The following is a 20,319-nucleotide window of genomic DNA, read 5'->3' as shown; positions in this document are numbered from 1 at the left end:
TGAGATACATTACATATGCTTTTGGTTTGTACAGACAGGAAGAAAAGTTAGGTTCTTTGAAGAATGAATGTTGAAAGAAGATTCCTCATTGGCTGCTGCATGTACATGCATGACATTAGACTAGGTTTTCATGATAACTAGTGTTTCTTTATACTGTATTACTGCCTGACCCTTCACCTTTACCCCCCCACCCCTTCAAGACACCCACTCTAATAGCCCTGGCTTGGGTCCCCTGTTTTGCGCACCTGGGATTCCAGGGCCCTTGTGGCCCCCAGAGGTTCCAGGCCACTCTGCATGCAGACCCCTCACCCTCACCATCCCCACTCCTCTAGAACCCCCCCCCCCTTTCAGAATGTTGAAACAGCAACAATGCATGTCCACGTTGTGACCGTCTGCCATGATGTCACACGTGGAACCTGTGAAACCCACACCTTCCTCTTTTTTTGTTCTTTCATCTTTCACAGAAAAGAGCTAAGAGAACTGAGGGTGACTCAATTTATATCAGACATAGCCTTTTAATGTTGGAGGTTTGTATACCCGTCTTCTGGAGATCTGTCTCTATACGCTGTGTTTTCCTGCTCTTTGACTACTGGCTGCTATAATACAACAGCATGCTTTGCATGTGGCATTACTGATTCACATACTTTGTTTTACATAGGCATCTTTGGTTTTGCTATTAGATGATTTTGACTGAGTAATCTCTCATTTGCTTTGTGTGTTGCGATATTAACTCTTAACACAACTAGATACTTGTTTCAAGGGAATGTTGTTGAGTAGGAGCTATCTCCTGATTTCTTCTCGCAAAGTATATGATTGGGATTGTGGTCTCTTCTCCCCAGACATCACACCATACACGTTCATACACGTTCCATGAAAGGGAGCCAGGAGTGTTTCATTTGTGGTATTTGTAGATACTGTTACTGATCGGCCACGTTATGCAGCTGAGATGTTGTTCCGTCTGCTAGCTAGGCCATTTGAGTGTTAGTAGAAGCATTACCAATACATCCCTGTCATGTTGTTTCAGCTTTGTTTCTATCCTCGGTATACAGTAGAAAAGTGCTTCATCTCCATACTTGATATAGGGCAGACGACCACCAACCTTCCCTCTCCACCGCTCCACCATCACATATCTTCCCACTCACCAGCTCAAAGTCTGTGTCCACTATTTGTGGCCCTGTCTGAATCCAGTTTATGATGTCTTCCCAGTCATATATTTATGCAGTTCCGAATGAATGACTTCTAAGAGTACGCTCCACCGCTCTCATCGCCGTAAGAATCAGCCAGCCACAGAAACAGGTTGCCATGCTGCTGTCGCTCTCGTCCTCTGTGATTTGTAACCTGATCAGATTCTTTGTAGTGCTGCTCACTCTAATTGAACAGGTTGATTTACCAAGGATTTAATAAGAAGCTCTCAATGAGAGCTCAGAGAATCAATTCTATTTTGAATCGATCTGATGAACTGAGCTCTGGCCTGCTTTAACGCTGTCGCTTTGAGTCAAATAGAACAGCAAAGTAACCTGCTGCTTGGTTGACATTGTTTTTTGTCTAAACATGTTCATATGAGTGACATTAAAGTGCCCTTGTTTCTGACACACCTGTTTTCTCTCCCCACCTTCTACACATCTACTCTGTCACTCCTCTTCTCCACACCTGTCTTCCAAACCAAACGTTTGTTGTCATTTTCCTCTCTCTCTCTCTCTCTCTCTCTCTCTCTCTCTCTCTCTCTCTCTCTCTCTCTCTCTCTCTCTCTCTCTCTCTCTCTCTCTCTCTCTCTCTCTCTCTCTCTCTCTCTCTCTCTCTCTCTCTCTCTCTCTCTACCTCTCTCTCTACCTCTCTCTCTCTCTCTCTCTCTACATCTCTCACTACCTCTCTCTCTCTCTACATCTATCTCTCTCTACCTCCCTCTCTTCTCCCCCCCCCCCCCCTTCTCTCTCCCCCTCTCCCCATCTCCTCCCTCTCCACCTCTCCCTCCCTCCCTCCAGGACTTTGATAAGCCCCAGGAGGATCTGATCAGGCACCATAGCAGTATCAGTGAGCTGAAGAGGAACTTCATGGCGTCTGTCCCAGAGTCCCGGGGGCCCACCGAATGGGACAAGCGCCTGTCCACTCACTCCCCCTTCCGCAGCCTGGGCATCAACGGACAGCCCCTGCCCGGTGCCGACGAGGTGAGTACCGTCTCAGACTAGACACTGTCGTACCACACCACACACCCCTCCTCTCAGTTCCCTATAGTTCACGCCAGCTTCCCAGCTCTCCCATTCCACAGAGAAGGAATGGATGTTAGCAGTCAATGTTGGGGTCAGTTACATTTCAATGCAAGTCAATTTGGGAGATGAGGAGAAATTCAAATGGATAGAAAACTGCTGATCGTCATCAGTGAGGATTTGGAAATGTGTGAATATATTGCTGAATTGACTGAATTGAAGTACCTCACCACACGTTTCCCTCTGTATGGCTCTCTGTTGTGTTCTCTAAATTGGATGTGTTGGGGTGGAGTACCATAACACCATCCCATGGTTGTCCCTTTTGTTCGTCTTGGTTTGTGTTGTTGCGATGCAAGCACTTATTGCATGTCTTGACAAAAATGTTTCTGTATGAGCAAGGCCTTTTCCCTTTCAACCGGACCCATCTAGTCTATGAAAGGCTTTCTCTGTCATTACTACCCTACTAAAATGGAAAGACTTCTGTTTGCATGGGCCAACTGAAGAGAACACCTTGTCAAGACTGATTGGAACAGATCAGTCTGTCTGTTCACCTTGTTGCCCAGTCCGTTTTAATGTTCAGCTGTTTGTTGTGAGGAAGTCACTTATGGTTTGGGCATGTGGTATGCACTGTCTGAGCCTATTGGTCAGGTTTCTGAGCCCAGCTCTGTCTTTACCTCCTCATTGGCTGTCCATCGGTCTGACGCTCCCCTCAGTGCATGACGCCCAGACCAGATTGGACAGAGAAACTGCATGACCCTGTGACGACCACGCTCACCTCCTCCTTGCACGATTTCAACTTGAAGATCATGACCCTGGAGTAGAAGACTTGACCTGTGTGCTCATCCTCCGCTCTTCTTCCCCTCAGTGCTGTGCTTGTTTTCTGCTTGATCTCCTCCATCCTGACTCCTTCTCCCAAATACTGCCCCTCTTTCCCTAACTCCGCTTTCCCACACGTCCTTTTTTTCTCACTTTGCTTTGTTCTTCTGTGATACTCCTGTCCCCAAGCCCACAACTGAAGAGTCTGAAGGCCCACAGGTTACCCATAACCACCTAGTCCGACTCAGACAAATGCGTTCTCAATTCTTCTTCTCTTAGATCTAGTTTACCATGACACAGCTTTGCATAGCCTTCCTATCCATCACCCTACATCACAGACATTTCAACATCCCCTACCTCTCTCATCTCTCTCCCCCCCTACCCTCTGCCCCTCTCCACCCTCACCCTTCTTCCCTCAGTTCGCCATCCGCCTTCCCCGTGGCCCCCTGCAAGACTTCTACTCTAAACGCAGCTGAGGTGGCGTCCTGGGGGCTTCCCGAGCTAGCCCAGAGGGAGAGGACCAGAGAGAGGGTTGTGTGTAGGCATGCCATCATCCTCTAACTCCTTCTCATCGTCCTCTGCTGCTACATCACAGCTGCATCTTCCCCTCTTCAACATCATCATCCTCCTCTTCTTCTACTTCAGAAGCTGCTTCCTGCCGCGTGACTCTGGAATCAGAACTTACTTCCTGTGTGTCTTGCTCAGTTCCCCCCCCCCCCCGACTCTTCCTGACAACTGTTCCTACTGACTGTTGTTCCTTCCTAAAAAGTTGAAAGACTTGACGATGAACCCACTTCTGTTTTTGTATATCTGATTATCTGGACTAGACGAGGTGCGTCTGACAATGACAGTTGACGGTGGCTTTTTACAGTAGGAACAGTTTTGATATGTGCAGATACCACTAATAGAACCTGTTTTTGTACACACCCAGACAGATGTCAATGTTGTCATATGTCATAGTAAGATTAGTTAGTGGCGTGTTGTGGTATTTGATGTATGAAGTCTTTTATAGAAACACATTTAGCCAGCACTGGTGGACATCTAAATGGTATATTTTAGTATACCTCATCACAATTCACTATGTTGTTTTTTGTATGCACATCTATCTAATACTGACAAGGTGACTTGGGGCAGCTTGTTCAAATGTTATGGTATACATAACCTATGTTTCGTTCACTGGTGTTTGGTAAAACACTCTTGTCAACTGCAAGAGATTTTGTCCTGCTGCATACCCTTTTGACAATCAATTTTGACCCAAAAGAATTCAATAAATTCTTGCTAAACATGTTTGATCATGGAAAACATTGTTTCATTCCCTACTGTTGTTCACACAGTGGATATATGTGTGCTGTGTCTTTCTTTTAGAGTGTGTGCATTACTCCTATAAGGGAAGAGTTCGACACTAAGGCAGCGCTACAGCAGGAGTCCAGCAGCACTGTAAGGCCATCGGGGGGGCCCAGCCCTGCTAGGAGCACAGAAACTGGGCCTTATGGGGTTGACTCCAAATCCCATGATGCACCAGGGGTGGTGGGGCCATGTGATCAGGGGGATGAGGAGGAGCGTGTTAGCTCTGGGATCACCACCAGCCACGTACCCATCGTTGAGGTGGAGAGGGCACAGCTGCCCCACTCCTATCAACTCCAGCGTACAGTGCTGGAGGAGGAGGAGGAGGAGGAGGAGGAGGAGGAGGAGGAGCCGTCAGACCCAGGGTCGAGGGGGGAGCAGTCTGGGAGGATAACTGGAGCCTTCCACACCTCCTATTTCGTGAGCGGTGTTCCCCATGTCATACGCTGTTTCCAGGTAGCCCTTCCTCTGCCTTGACCAGCTCCTGTTGATAGACTCCTCTACCTGTTCTCTGCCTGTCCTCTGCTCTGTCTGGGTACAGTGTACACTCACCCTTCTGCAGCATGGCTACAACTATCCAGACGAATCCAAACTCTAAACACTGAAATCTATACTGTATTCATACTGGTGTTGGTCAGGATGGTTGAGTTCTGCTAGAGCCGGATGCAGAGGCAGTGCACAGTGATGGGGTAAGGGAGTGTTTTCTCTGGTGTTGGGGGCGATGGGAAGAGACAATGACCAAGTCTCTATTCCTCTCTGACACACACACAAGATGAATTGTCTTTCTCTCTCTGGCCTCCTGGTGGTGGAAATCTTGGTGAAACTGGAATGGGGAGTGGGAACGAGGGACCCAATCAGTTGTGAATGAAAAGAGAGGTGTGGTTTAAGTGTTTTTAATGGGGAGTGGTTTATGAAACATTGGAAAATTACAGCTGTGCCATGTTCAATTGGGCACAACCAATGATTTCTATAAACACTGGACACATAACATCATGTAAGGTTCAGATATAATGATATGATATGAAGGCTATATGCCTGTTTGACATGTATAGAGGAAAGAAACCATGTCTGCTCTTTTCATGACATGTCCATGTGCAACGTTCAGTAAAACTGACCGGAGTGTGTTCTCCCTCCCCAGCCCCCTCTGGTGCAGACCCAGACGGTCACCATCACAGACGTGTCCAACTCCATCTCTACCGACGTCTCCACTAAGGATGTCCCTATCATTCAGACCCAGACAAAGACTATCACCTACGAGTCTGCAGAGGTAGCGACCCCATGATAATAAAGATGATGGTACAGCTGGGGAACTCTGAGCTGTGGTTGAACTTCAACTACCACAGGGTATAATCAGGGCAGTGTTCAGGGATCTATTCATGGCATTTCTTTCTGAAATGTTCAGTACAGTGCACCGTCTTTAACGCTACCCATGACTGAGGTGTTGCCATGGAGCCATTCATTTCCTGTTTGTTTCCTTTCTCAGGTGTCAGTTGACGGGTCAGACGGGGAGAAAGAGGCCACAGCACTGAGCAGCATTCAGACCATTACCTCAGAGACCAGCAGGGAAACCAGTGGCACCTCCATCACTACCACCACCACTCACATCTCCAAGGTAAGGGCACACCATAGACCACACACGCATGCACATGCGCGCACACACACACGCACACACACACACACACACACACAAACCCCTCATCTGTGTCATGGCCTCTGACTATTTCTCTTCTCCCAGGTGGTGAAAGGAGGAGCGTCAGAGACCAGAGTGGAGAAGAGGATCGTCATCACTGCCGACTCAGAGGCTGACCAGGTACAGTACAGTACAGTGTAGTATGAAGGCTCCTTCTACACACGCCAAGGCCTGATCAAGCACAATGGTTCTCTGTGACACACCTTTGTCATAAGGTGTACAACAATCTAGGTGGAGGTTAACTGAAGCTTTGTCTCCTGTAGGGAAGCGACGGCGGAGCAACAGCAATGTGATTCAGCCGAACACACAGTCAGGGAGCAGCCCTCTGGATCTGATGCTCAAGACACCAGAGACTTCTAGTACAGGGGACCAAATGACTAACCTCATTATCCCAGAGCCACCCCCACCTCCTCAACCCATACTGACATTGTGTCCAGACTGGTCCCCTCTAGAACCACTGTGGTTACATCCCAAATGGCACCCCTTATTCTGTATATAGTGCACTACTTTTGACCAGAGCCCTGGTCAAAAGTAGTGCACTATAAAGGGAACATGGTGCCATTTGGGACGCATCCTGTGTCTCCCTGCCTAGTGGGATATGAACAGGCCAGGGAGAAAGCCTATCGTGTCCTCTCTTTCCACAGTGCTGTTCTGACTGGATGGTGGCTTCATTTTGGTCTATTCCACTCAAATCCCATATTTCGCCAAATTACTCATTTTTTATTGTAGTAGGAAAGATAAACATACCTTTTCAGTTCTAAGATCATTTAGGTAATTTGCTTTTAAATGTTTATTTACAACATATTTTTCTGTTGTTTTTATTGCTTTGACAACTAATGTATAATTCAGTTTAAAGGTAGATTCAGAGATATGACGTAGATGCAAGTAAACAGCATAGTGGGTCAATTTCCGCGAAACAACTAAGAGCATTGAAGCGCGAGGCTCAACTTCTCTGCTGTTTTGGTGCCCTGGCTACCACGCTGTGAACAGCTTGAAGTGAACCCGTGCACATGCGCAGATACTGTGTTCGAGCAAAGTCGTGCATCTCGCTCATCTCAATATCTGCGGTGCTGCTCGTGGCAAAGTCATTTCACTGAGTCTCCCTTTAACCTGCTCATTTTAATATAAATGTTTTCAACTGAGATTTTTAAGTAATAACATTATCAGACTTCTTCAATCAGATTTAAGATGCTGGACAGAAACTAGAGTTATGTTTTTGAAAGGGAGAACTCCTTTGAGTTTGTTTACGTTTATAATTGAGGAATATTTTTTAAATTGAATATTCAAATTGAAATTGCATACCTCACTTAAAAGTATTGAACAAAGATATTGCAACTCAAACAACCATGCCTGTTTGGACTGCTGTTTGGATTTGTTCTCTGCTCAGGTAAAATATCTCTTTCTTAACCAGCCAAGTTAATGTGTAATACTACTAGGTCATGCCACGATGACCCTCTTGTTATAAACTTTGACGTGATGACAACTATCTATTTTGAAATGTTTACTCTATTTTATAGCATTACGGCTTTTATAGTATTTGTACAAAATGAGGTTTTTAAGTTATTGAAGTTCATATCCTACTCAGTGGTAGCTTCTCATATCAACAGTCTTCTTTTTTACACCTTGAATTTGGGAGTTCCCATGTTTCCCTGGACGTATTCTGCCTTGTGTTTTTGCTTCGTCTTTTAACCCACCAATGAGTATCTAGGACTGCCCCATGCGGTCTGATGTGAGTTGAATGGAAAGTCCTGCCGTGTTTTGTTCCCTTAAAAAGATTTTCGATAGAAACGTTATTGATTTTCAAAGCTGTTGTTGATTTGATGAAACATCTAAACAATGCTTTGGTCTGTTTCTCAGGTTTTGTTATGTCTTTATCAATACAGCAAGACGAAAGCCCTCTGTATGATTGTATGAAGAATGTTCAGTCTTAATGTACATTCTAGCACTGCAGATGGGGCCAAATGATACTCAGCTCTTAAACACTGTAGTACATGTAGAAGATGTATCACTATCAAAAGGCAGCTGTCCCAGTGTATGTGGCTTTTCTTTCATATAGGGGGCACATATTTTGTCTTTTTGTACATGTTCTACCATAATTTCTTTGTAAAGTAGGGACTGTTTGTTTAACGTGATTCTTTGTACTGGGATGTTTTTTAAAACACGAGCCTGTTTGCAGGCTTTTAGACACAATATGTTGTTCAAACAATCACATTCATAATCATCCAAGTTTGTAAAGCTTTTTTACCACTTGTTTAGAGTAGATTCCTCTATCACTTGCTGTACCCTGTCCTTTTGTAGATCAAATAAAGATGTGTGTATGAGAACCCTTTTAGAGAACGACAATTGGTAGCAGACCTTTCTTCCCCTCTGAAGAAGTTTGTGAAGGTGGAACAAACTATTAGCTAGAAGGACCCCCTTCAGAGGGCATAAACTAGAATCTCAGCACAGCGAAACCCTTCGTTTTCAGATTTTTAAACATATTGTTTCTTTTCTGTGACACATTATATCCCTGTCTTAATTTTTTAAATAAACTTTAATAAAATCTGAATGAATTATCAAGTGGTGTGTAGTGTCTATCTGAGCATGATGATTTCCAGGTCACAATAAGAACATTTTTAAATAAAAAGGTGACTAATAGAATTGTAAGAAATACAATTTTATTTAAAGTTCTTAATTCCAGATGCTTGCATACAGAATTCAGTAAATCAATAATAGCATTACCACTGGAATTCTAGATTGAAAGAAAAAACAGTATAATCTAAATGTAAAATTCAAGATTGAAAGAAAAAAACGGTATAATCTAAATGTAAAATGTAGTACCATAATGTAAACTCGGTGTAGCTGGAGGTTATCAACATGAAATAGACATCCACCTGTGTGTTCAATACCCCTTAATATTGTAACAGACCAATGCAACAGAAACCATGCGTGTCATTTAGTGTCCAGACAAGAGACAACTCTGCTCTTTCATCATCTGTCATGGACATGTTTACGACTAATGATGGCTTAGTGGCCTCAATGCCATACAACACTCCTTCAGTAGCCTCCAACTGCTCTTAAACACTAGTAAAACTAAATGCATGCTCTTCAATCGAACGCTGCTGGCACCCGCCCACCCGACTAGAATCACTACTCTCGACGGGTCTGACCTAGAGTATGTGGACAACTACAAATACCTAGGTGTCTGGTTAGACTGTAAACTCTTCTTCCAGACTCACATTAAGAATCTCCAATCCAAAGTTAAATCTAGAATCGGCTTCCTATTTCGCAACAAAGCCTCCTTCACTCATGCTGCCAAACATGCCCTCGTAAAACTGACTATCCTACCGATCCTTGACTTCGGCGATGTCATTTACAAAATAGCCTCCAACACTCTACTCAGCAAATTGGATGTAGTCTATCACAGTGCCATCCGTTTTGTCTCCAAAGCCCCATACACTACCCACCACTGTGACCTGTACGCTCTTGTTGGCTGGCCCTCACTACATGTTCGTCGTCAAACCCACTGGCTCCAGGCCATCTATAATTCACTGCTAGGCAAATCCCTGCCTTATCTTAGCTCATTGGTCACTATAGCAGCACCCACCCGTAGTATGCGCTCCAGCAGGTATATCTCACTGGTCATCCCCAAAGCCAACACCTCCTTTGGCCGCCATTCCTTCCAGTTCTCTGCTGCCAATGACTGGAACGAATTGCAAAAATCTCTGAAGCTGGAGACTCTTATCTCCCTCACTAACTTTAAGCATCAGTTGTCAGAGCACCTTACCGATCACTGCACCTGTACACAGCCCATCTGAAATTAGCCCACCCAACTACCTCATCCCTATATTGTTATTTATTTTGCTCTTTTGCACCCCAGTATCTCTATTTGCACATAATCTCTTGCACATCTAGCATTCCAGTGTTAATACTAATTGTAATTATTTTGCACTATAGCCTATTTATTGCCTTACCTCCATAACTTGCTACATTTGCACCCACTGTATATATATTTTCTGTTGTATTTTTTGACTTTATGGTTTTTTACCCCATATGTAACTCTGTGTTGTTGTTTTTATCGCACTGCTTTGCTTTATCTTGGCCAGGTCGCAGTTGTAAATGAGAACTTGTTCTCAACTGGCTTACCTGGTTAAATAAAGGTGAAATAAAATTAAAAAATCTGGACTTGAATAATCATTAAGACTTGAAGATTGTTGTATATCACCCTTTTCACACTGCCAAGTTGTACTGGGTTGGTCAGGTTACTTGTCCATCCTAGGTAATGGGAAAGGAAACAATGAAGAGAATGTATCCGAGCCAGCCCAATACGGTTCAGGTTGGCATGATAGTGTGAAAATAGGTATTAGGCTGCGTTTACACAGGGAGCCCAATTCTGATATTTTGACCAATCAGATCAGCTCTTTTGACAATAATTGGGCAAAAGATCAGAATTGGGCTGCCTTAGAGCAGGGTTTCTCAAATTCGGTCCTGGGGCCTCCCCTGGATGCACGTTTTGGTTTTTGCCCTAGTACTACACAGCTGATTCAAATAATCAAAGCTTGGATGAAAAAAGGTTTGAAAGATTGGGTCCTTTCAAGGAGAGGGGAAGAGTTGCAAGATTGTAATCAGTGGGGTTATGATTGGCTCCCTCTGTACTTTAGCCTATCACAAAACAGCATCCTGTGTAACAGACAGATGGTGGTCTGGTGTCCGGACGTCGACATAAATCTATCTACATCAGGGATGGTCAACTCCAGTCCTCAGGGTCCCAGCCGCAGCTAATACACCTGACTCCAATAATCAACTAATCATGATCATCAGTTTAGAATACAATTAGTTTAATCAGCTGTGTTTGCTAGGAATGGGGGGTAAAAGTGTGACACCACTCCGGCCCCCGATGACTGGAGTTGCCCATCCCTGATATACATGTATGTGTTGTATCTGTCACAATGTGTTTTTAACAAGCCTTTATTGATCTACATCATCCACTGCTTTCATACCAACCAAGTAAAAATCTACATAAAATGTCTCTTTCCCGGCCGGGTGTCTAAGTTCTAGCGAATAGCCTTCACAGGACTCTTGAAGCTGGAGGCAGCCTGGAGTTGGAGTTGATAGGCCATGGGGTGGATCTTGAAGCCATACAGCCTGAGAAAAAACAACGAAATATTAGAACACAATAACTGTGTGGATAGTAGAAGGCTGCCATTATGCTAACATGTCTCATATCAATCTTCAAATCAGTTCAATCAAGCAAATAGTTGTTGGTACAGTTCCCAGCTGAACATGAGTTATGTAATAACACTATCAAATCATATGTATTTAAAATGGGGCAAACAAAGCATCTTGATGAATTTGCAAAGATAATTATACAAATAAACCTTGGCACAAACTGGTTGGCAGGTCTTTTTGGCCGGTACTCTGGGTGCACCATAAAGAGCATGTGGGGGAAGCCCGTCCCGAAGTAGGCCCCGTCCGTGTGGTGGTGCCGGGAGGACTTGGGGGTGTACACATCCATGCACTTTGGACAATACAGCTTCACCATCGCCTCACCTGGGATGTCTGACAGACCTATGGGAGAGGAGAGGATCAATGTCTATGCAACACAACTGAGGGCAGAGAAACCTATCCTGCTGTCAGCTGGCAATTTAAAATATTGATCAAATATATTTACTGTGCTAGCAAGAGTAATATTTTTGAAGATTCCCTCAGACCTGTGCTGACAAAACACTGTTATATACAGTACCTGTCAAATGTTTGGACACACCTACTCATTCAAGGGTTTTTCTTTATTTTTAATATTTTCTACATTGTAGAATAATAGCGAAGACATCAAAACTATGAAATAGCACATATGGAATCATGTAGTAACCAAAAAAGTGTTAAACAAATCAAAATATATGTTATATTTTAGATTCTTCAAATAGCCACCCTTTGCATTGAAGACAGCCTTGCACACTCTTGGCATTCTCTCAACCAGCTTCACCTGTAATGCTTTTCCAACAGTCTTGAAGGAGTTCCCACATATGCTGAGCACTTGTTGGCTGCTTTTCCTTCACTCTGCCGTCCGACTCATCCCAAACCATCTCAATTGTGTTGAGGTCGGGTGATTGTGGAGGCCAGGTCATCTGATGCAGCACTCCATCACTCTCCTTCTTGGTCAAATAGCTCTTCACAGCCTGGAGGTGTGTTGGGTCATTGTCCTGTTGAACCAGATGGGATGGCATATCGCTGCAGAATGCTGTGGTAGCCATGCTGGTTAAGTGTGCCTTGAATTCTAAATAAATCACAGACAGTGTCACCAGCAAAGCACCCCCACACCATAACACCTCCTCCTCGCTTTACGGTTGGAACTACACATGCGGAGACCATCCGTTCACCCACACCGCGTCTCACAAAGACACAGCGGTTTGATCCAAAAATCTCACATTTGGACTCCAGACCAAAAGGACAAATTTCCACCGGTCTAATGTCCCTTGCTCGTGTTTCTTGGTCCAAGCAGGTCTCTTCTTCTTATTCGTGTCCTTTAGTAGTGGTTTCTTTGCAGCAATTCGACCACGAAGGCCTGATTCACACAGTCCCCTCTGAACAGTTGATGTTGAGATGTGTGTTACTTGAACTCTGTGAAGCATTTATTTGGGCTGCAATTTCTGAGGCTGGTAACTCTAATGAACTTATCCTCTGCAGCAGAGGTAACTCTGGGTCTTCCATTCCTGTGGCGGTCCTCATGAGAGCTAGTTTCATCATAGCTCTTGATGGTTTTTGCGACTGCACTTGAAGAAACTTTCAAAGTTCTTGACATTTTCCGTATTGACTGACCTTCATGGTTGAGAGAATGCCAAAAGTGTGCAAAGCTGTCATCAAGGCAAAGGGTGGCTATTTGAAGAATTTCAAATGTATTTTGATTTGTTTAACACTTTTTTGGTTACTACATGATTCCATGTGTTATTTCATAGTTTTGATGTCTTCACTATTATTCTACAATGTAAAAATTGTAAAAAATAAAGAAAAACCCTTGAATTAGTAGGTGTGTCCAAACTTTTGACTGGTAGTGTAATTAAAAGGTGACTGGTGAGAAATGGTTAAATTCCATGAAAAGAGAGGAGGTATGTTCTGTGAGTGAACTGGAGTATGAACACAAGTCAAACTCACCAATAGGAAGCATTGGTTGATTCTCACAGTACACCCTTGGGCAATAGCCAAAGTCCCCCTGTTGGTACTTATCCAGCTGCAAACCAAAACATTTTTCAGTGTGAAACACGGTCACACACATCTAGTCCAAGAAAGCCAAACCAACTACATAGACTGACAGGTAGAATTGAGAACAGGGGTCTCCAACCTTTTCTAGCATGAGAGTTACTTTTTAAAATAGCTTTCAAATATATATATTTTTTAAATCAATATACCTGGTAAAATAATGGTTAATAGACAACTAAGGGGGCCCCATAAAAATATATTTCACATTTTCCTGAATTCTCTTTTCACTGTTAAATTTTTCCTGGTTCAGGATTTTTTTAAGACCTTTTTTTTTCTTTTCTCAATATTACAATTTTTCATAGAGAAAATTTGAAAATTGATGTTCTGAGTCCATGTCAATGCTTAAATCACACGAGAATACAATTTTTTAGGTCTGAGGGGGGAAAAATAATAACATTTTAATTTGCTTGTAATTCCCTTTAATTGCACATTACATTTTAGATTTGAGTCATTTAGCAGATGCTCTTATCCAGAGCGACTTACAGTTAGCGCCATGCTCTACCAACTGAGCTACACGGGGCCCATCTAGCAAGAGAGGAATGTGTCAGTCTAGCTATGTTGCTGCTGTTACCTACTGCTGCAGCACGTAATGACAGAGTTTGCAAAACAATCGGCACCCCATTGATACAAATAATGATGATATAGTTCTGTCAGTAAGCCTACTTTGCAGTTTGCATTTATTGAGAATATTTTTCAGTCTACCCAAAAGACGCCGGTTATCATTAGCATCGCTAACTGGCTACATACGGACTCATAGACAAATGAGTGCCCTAAACAGACAGGGGCAATATTGCTGGAAATTAATTGGCAGATAATGTGTTACGTTTGGCTTTTTAAGCCAATAGTGGCTAACCAGGGGTGGGATAATGTCAATGTGGCTTTGATTGGATAGTAGCCGGGAGCTTTATGTTTATGACAGTTTGCGATGGAACACAGGAAAAAAAGCATGTACTTTCAGTATTGATTGGTGTGCTACTCATAGGTGGGCTGGTAGCTACTGGTACCTCACGATTCGACCTGTTGGAGACCCCTGATGTAGAGATTATCCAGACTCCAGAGCAATATATACAGATCTAGGGTTTACTACCATCTGAGCGATGCCTCTGTTGGTGAGGATGTAGCGTGCATGGATCAGCCCGTAGAGCATCTCTGCTGCCTGCTCTATCAGGTCACTCTGGTTGGGGTTGTCCTCCAGCTCTTCATCTGACAGAGATAGACATGGCAGTGAGGCTTTCAGATCAACACACAAGGTACACGGAAGTCTATAGTGACATGGTGCATGAATACAACACTGGGAGGTAGCATTATAGCGTGTGCAGGCCTTTCCTTTCTTTATACACACATAAGAAGTGAGGCTTTCAGGTACAATGGGGGAAAAAAGTATTTAGTCAGCCACCAATTGTGCAAGTTCTCCCACTTAAAAAGATGAGAGGCCTGTAATTTTCATCATAGGTACACGTCAACAATGAGAGACAAATTGAAAAAAAAAATCCCAGAAAATCACATTGTAGGATTTTTTATAAATTTATTAGCAAATTATGGTGGAAAATAAGTATTTGGTCACCTACAAACAAGCAAGATGTCTGGCTCTCACAGACCTGTAACTTCTTCTTTAAGAGGCTCCTCTGTCCTCCACTCGTTACCTGTATTAATGGCACCTGTTTGAACTTGTTATCAGTATAAAAGACACCTGTCCACAACCTCAAACAGTCACACTCCAAACTCCACTATGGCCAAGACCAAAGAGCTGTCAAAGGACACCAGAAACAAAATTGTAGACCTGCACCAGGCTGGGAGGACTGAATCTGCAATAGGTAAGCAGCTTGGTTTGAAGAAATCAACTATGGGAGCAATTATTAGGAAATGGAAGACATACAAGACCACTGATAATCTCCCTCGATCTGGGGCTCCACGCAAGATCTCACCCCGTGGGGTCAAAATGATCACAAGAACGGTGAGCAAAAATCCCAGAACCACACGGGGGGACCTAGTGAATGACCTGCAGAGAGCTGGGACCAAAGTAACAAAGCCTACCATCAGTAACACACTACGCCGCCAGGGACTCAAATCCTGCTTAAGCCAGTACATGTCCAGGCCCGTCTGAAGTTTGCTAGAGTGCATTTGGATGATCCAGAAGAGGATTGGGAGAATGTCATATGGTCAGATGAAACCAAAATATAACTTTTTGGTAAAAACTCAACTCGTCGTGTTTGGAGGACAAAGAATGCTGAGTTGCATCCAAAGAACACCATACCTACTGTGAAGCATGGGGGTGGAAACATCATGCTTTGGGGCTGTTTTTCTGCAAAGGGACCAGGACGACTAATCCGTGTAAAGCAGGGGTGTCAAACGTCCGGCCCGCGGGCCGGATCAGGCCCGCAAACGGGTTTAATCCGGCCCGCGAGATGATTTTGTAAAGTATAAAAATTAGCTGCAATTTTTCAATAAAAGAAACTGCTGTTCCAATTGTGTCCACTGGATGGCGCAATAGTAATTGTGTTAAGCAAGCAAACTGTTTATACCGGGGCAGAGCAAATAGGTCAAGCAAGTGCAGCCAGTCCGGATGAGCTACTTTGTTTTGCCCGCGATATTTATTACGGCTCCTACTTTTAACATTATGTGCTTTGGCACCCTCATTGCCCCAATATGTCTCTGTCAAAAAAGAGAAAAGTGGACGCAGAGTGCAGAGTGTTCCAAGAAATATTGTCATCCTTCTATTTATTCACGGAATTGAATGGGAAAGCTGTATGTTTGGTGTGTTCACAGCATGTTGCAGTGCTGAAAGAATATAACCTTCGTCGCCACTATGTGAGTCTTCATGCCGACAAATATGACAACTTTCAAGGACAGCGGAGAAGAGAGAAGGTGAATGAACTGTTGGTGGGTCTGAAGAAACAGCAGTCTGTGTTTACTCACAGCCGAGACATCAGTGACGCTGCAGTGAAAGCTAGCTACCTCATTGCTAATGAAATCGCAGTGGCTTCAAAACCATTTAGTGAGGGTGAATTTGTAAAAACATGCATGATGAAGGCAGCAGAGATTGTGTGCCCTGAAAAGCACCAGGCTTTTGCAAATATCAGCCTGACAAGAAACACAGTTGCAGACAGGATTTCCGATCTTTCAGTGGATTTGGACAGCCAGTTGAAGCAAAAAGTAAAGTCATTTATTGCGTTTTCGGTTGCAATTGATGAAAGCACGGACATTACAGATGTTGCACAACTGGCCATTTTCATCCGCGGAGTTGATGACACATTGACCGTCACCGAGGAGTTCGTGGAGTTGGTGCCGATGACCGATACAACGACAGCAGCTGATATTTTCACTGCACTCGTCGGCGCGCTGGACAGGGTCGGAGTGGACTGGTCCCGTGCTGTCAGCCTGGCTACAGATGGTGCGCCCTCAATTATCGGGAAAAAAGCAGGCGTTGTGCAATCTGCAAATGGAGGACGTGATTTTTGGACTTTTCACTGTATTTTGCACCAGGAGGCTTTGTGTTGCAAGTCATTAAAGATGGATAACGTCATGAATAAAACAAAGCTGCGCTCAAGGCTCACGCACAAGCACTTGAATCACATCCTGAAGTTGGCTGCCACTCAGGATGTGACGCCTGATATTGATGCGCTGGTGAAAGCTAAAAGATGCCAGGTATCAGGAGTCAAATAAACTATGCAACCCCACTTCAAGTGCTGCATGAGACACCCTGATATAGTTCTGTGATATACTTCTGTGAATCACTGAGGCATTGTGTGTTTGTGTGTTGTTTGTCCTCAGAATTTCAAATAACTTGAGGTGTTTTATGATCAATAGTGATGTTGTGCTTTTGGACACACTGTCCTCAGGCTCCAGCTTTATGTTTATATGTTTTTATGTTGATGTGCTATTGTTTTTAATTGATTTTATTTTATTTGTATATTTAACCTATTCTTGACTCTGTGGTTCTTGCACTTGTTTGGGGAACAGGATTTCATTTTTTGTATCTACATTTCTGCCTGAGAAATGACACCCTGATATAGTTCTGTGATCTGTGAGACAGTTATGTGAATCACTGAGGCATTGTGTGTTTGTGTGTTCTTTTTCTTTAGAATTTTCAAATAAACTTCAGGTGTTTTATGATTAATAGTGATGTTGTGCTTGTACTATTTTGGACACACTGTCCTCAGGCTCCAGCTTTATGTTTTATGTTGATAGTATTAAAACAAAGAAAACAATCTGAAGTTGTTGTTTTTAAGTTATATATACCATGATTTTACCGGTCCGGCCCACTTGGGAATAGATTTTCCTCCATGTGGCCCCTGAGCTAAAATGAGTTTGACACCCCTGGTGTAAAGGAAAGAATGAATGGGGCCATGTATCGTGAGATTTTGAGTGAAAACCTCCTTCCATCAGCAAGGGCATTGAAGATGAAACGTGGCTGGGTCTTTCAGCATGACAATGATCCCAAACACACCGCCCGGGCAACGAAGGAGTGGCTTCGTAAGAAGCATTTCAAGGTCCTGGAGTGGCCTAGCCAACCCCATAGAAAATCTTTGGAGGGAGTTGAAAGTCCGTGTTGCCCAGCGACAGCCCCAAAACATCACTGCTCTAGAGGAGATCTGCATGGAGGAATGGGCCAAAATACCAGCAACAGTGTGTGAAAACCTTGTGAAGACTTACAGAAAACGTTTGACCTGTGTCATTGCCAACAAAGGGTATATAACAAAGTATTGAGAAACTTTTGTTATTGACCAAATACTTATTTCCCCCCACTGTAGACGTCAGCCTATAGACGCACTGAGTATGCTAGTATGTGGTCACAGCTTGGTGAACCTTTCCTGGTCTGTGCCTGCCATCATGTTCTGTGTCGTTTCCTGCATAACGTTCCATGCCTATTATGTTGATTTTACGATGCACAGTAAAACAGTGTACTTGGGATTTTTGGAAAAGCAGTTACAAATGGAACTGATACATTTAGCCAATAGGAAATCTCAAATGTGTCACGCTTGTTCTGGTGGTACACTGTGTCCTTGGGTCTTTTGAAAGGCACTTATAAATACAAACAGAACTGATAAATGTGCCTATAGGAAGTGTCAGTGTGAAGTCATGTCAGACGGTGTAGTGATGAGCTCACCTGGCTCCAGGTCCAGGATCATGTCGAGGGCCTGGCGGTAGTGAGGCACCTGCTCATTGAGCCCTGTCAGGTTAAACTTGTCCTGAATGTAGTCCTCATCAACCTGGTACAGTGGAATGGATCAACATGGTTAGTAGCTTTCAGCTGCCAAACACAGTCTACTACTCTTTATATGAATAGGCTACAGTTGGTCAATTGCATAACAGGTTAAAGGGATTACTTACATTTACGTCATTTAGCAGACGCTCTTATCCAGAGCGACTTACATTATTTTTATTTATTTTTTTCATACCCCATGGGAATCGAACCCACAACCCTGGCATTGCAAACGCCATGCTCTACCAACTGAGCTACCTCCCTGCCGGCCATTCCCTCCCCTACCCTGGGCCAATTGGGCGCCACCCCATTTGTCTCCCGGTTGCGGCCGGCTACAGCAGAGCCGGGATTCGAACCAGGATCTCTAGTGGCACAGCTAGCACTGCGATGCAGTGCCTTAGACCACTGTGCCACTCGGGAGACTTGGCTTTCAGCATGACAATACTTCAGTATTGGCAATTAAGACAAGCAGAAGAGTTAAAGGTAGAATTAAGCAATGTAGCTTATGCATGCACTGTGTTGGAATATCTGAAGCTACCACCACGAGATAATAAGTTTGTCACAGTTACACACTATGGGACCAAAACAAAACCACCTCTTTACTTTAATCACTGTAATGTTGGGTCCTCTTTTACATGGAATTCTCCATCTGTGTTTAGGGTATATTTGGCTGGTAGCTGTAACAGTTCATTCTGTATTTCAAACAAACAACTAGCTTCACAAACAGTTGGCTAAGTCCCAGCAATTGTCTTTCCCCTGTCTGTCCTTCTCATTCTGTGATGTTCTGACATAACTAGCTAGCTACTCACCTCACAAAAGAACTCATTCCCCCTCAGGCCACAGAACCAGGAGATCCAGGACACCTCCTCCGAGCTGCTCATCCTCTGAACAAGTGGGGGGTGATGGTGCAAAGGCATGCAAAAATTATATGCATTTCCGACTTTCCTTTGATTCACTAGAAAATAAAGCTAGCTAGTGGTGTATCCCATTCTTGTCCAGGGACCTGAAGTATGTGTACACTGCATGCTTTATTTCGGCCCCAGAGATGCTAGCTAGCTAATCTAATCATCAAGCACATATGTGTTAGTACTGGGCTAGAACAAAAGCCTGCTGTTAACCTTAGTCTTTATTAGTCAAATGATGCATAAAGAAATCTTGCTAGCTACCGTTAGCTACATAGATAACGCTAGCTAGCTAACCCCGTGTTTGCTAACTAGCTAGCTAGCTACGTCGTTTGTTTAATAACGTTAGCTAGCTAACGCTAATTTTCCACACGCCTGAAATCCATACTGATTTGAAACTAAACAATTAATTTAGTCCTGGATAAAACCAAATATTTTGTGTCAGCACACGTTTACTCACCCTCTTCTGTGTTAGCTAGATAGATCTACCGGTAGCTACTTTGCTAACTAGCTAGTACCTTGGCTAACTGTTGTCAACAAGAATACTACTTCCGGTGGAATTTCCGGCTTCTCCGACCTTTGTTGATTAACAGTTTGCTGTTCCAGTCAAACGGCCGAGTATGAGTTCCAGTCCGCTCCAGAAGCCAATGCGCTGGGAAAGTATGAAGACTTCCACATCAACTTTTTGAATGGTCTTCTTCGAGGAGATGAATCCACGCCAGAGAGGAAGAGAAGTCGCCAAAATCTGTCGAAAATAAGCCCAATGCGTTTCTATTGGCTTATTTTGGACCTATACTTGTCGCCTGCCTTCCCGCCTTTGGGACAACGACTCCCATTGTTAGGGAGGAAACATTAGCATCTCGTCATTGTATACAGATCTCTGTCCACGCAAATGTGCTGACAAAATTAGTGTAAAAATACAGAATT

The 20,319-nt window shown here is 43.7% G+C and overlaps 2 protein-coding genes across 4 annotated transcripts in view; one reads left to right on the top strand and one right to left on the bottom strand.

Annotated features, from left to right (window-relative positions):
* Positions 1-8,605, top strand: part of LOC311118383 (uncharacterized protein) — a 50,014-nt gene extending 41,409 nt beyond the window's left edge. For both annotated transcript variants that reach the window (XM_084157622.1, XM_084157621.1), the window contains 6 exons: positions 465-527; positions 1,983-2,165; positions 5,503-5,631; positions 5,848-5,976; positions 6,100-6,174; positions 6,318-8,605. In XM_084157622.1, the coding sequence (XP_084013748.1) occupies positions 465-527; positions 1,983-2,165; positions 5,503-5,631; positions 5,848-5,976; positions 6,100-6,174; positions 6,318-6,347 (609 nt within the window). In that variant the 3' untranslated portion in view covers positions 6,348-8,605. The remainder of the gene's footprint in view (positions 1-464; positions 528-1,982; positions 2,166-5,502; positions 5,632-5,847; positions 5,977-6,099; positions 6,175-6,317) is intronic.
* A 2,380-nt stretch (positions 8,606-10,985) lies between these two features.
* Positions 10,986-20,053, bottom strand: LOC311118592 (casein kinase II subunit beta-like). Of its 2 annotated transcripts, none has more exons than XM_084157647.1 (7): positions 19,970-20,053; positions 19,300-19,374; positions 18,395-18,497; positions 14,375-14,490; positions 13,183-13,258; positions 11,412-11,601; positions 10,986-11,178 (listed from the first exon to the last, which is right to left on the bottom strand). In XM_084157647.1, exons 2-7 carry the CDS (start codon positions 19,369-19,371, stop codon positions 11,088-11,090), a joined length of 648 nt encoding a protein of 215 aa, XP_084013773.1. In that variant the 5' UTR covers positions 19,372-19,374; positions 19,970-20,053; the 3' UTR covers positions 10,986-11,087. The 2 variants fall into 2 exon arrangements, with proteins under 2 accessions (XP_084013773.1, XP_084013772.1); XM_084157646.1 differs by having other exon boundaries at positions 19,853-19,976.
* Positions 20,054-20,319: the final 266 nt, after the last annotated feature.

Source organism: Coregonus lavaretus, assembly GCF_964263955.1.
Source record: "Coregonus lavaretus genome assembly, chromosome: 3".
NCBI classification, from domain to species: domain Eukaryota; kingdom Metazoa; phylum Chordata; class Actinopteri; order Salmoniformes; family Salmonidae; genus Coregonus; species Coregonus lavaretus.
The sequence above is the reverse complement of the archived record's forward strand: the minus strand, read 5'-3'. Positions and strand labels throughout refer to the sequence as shown.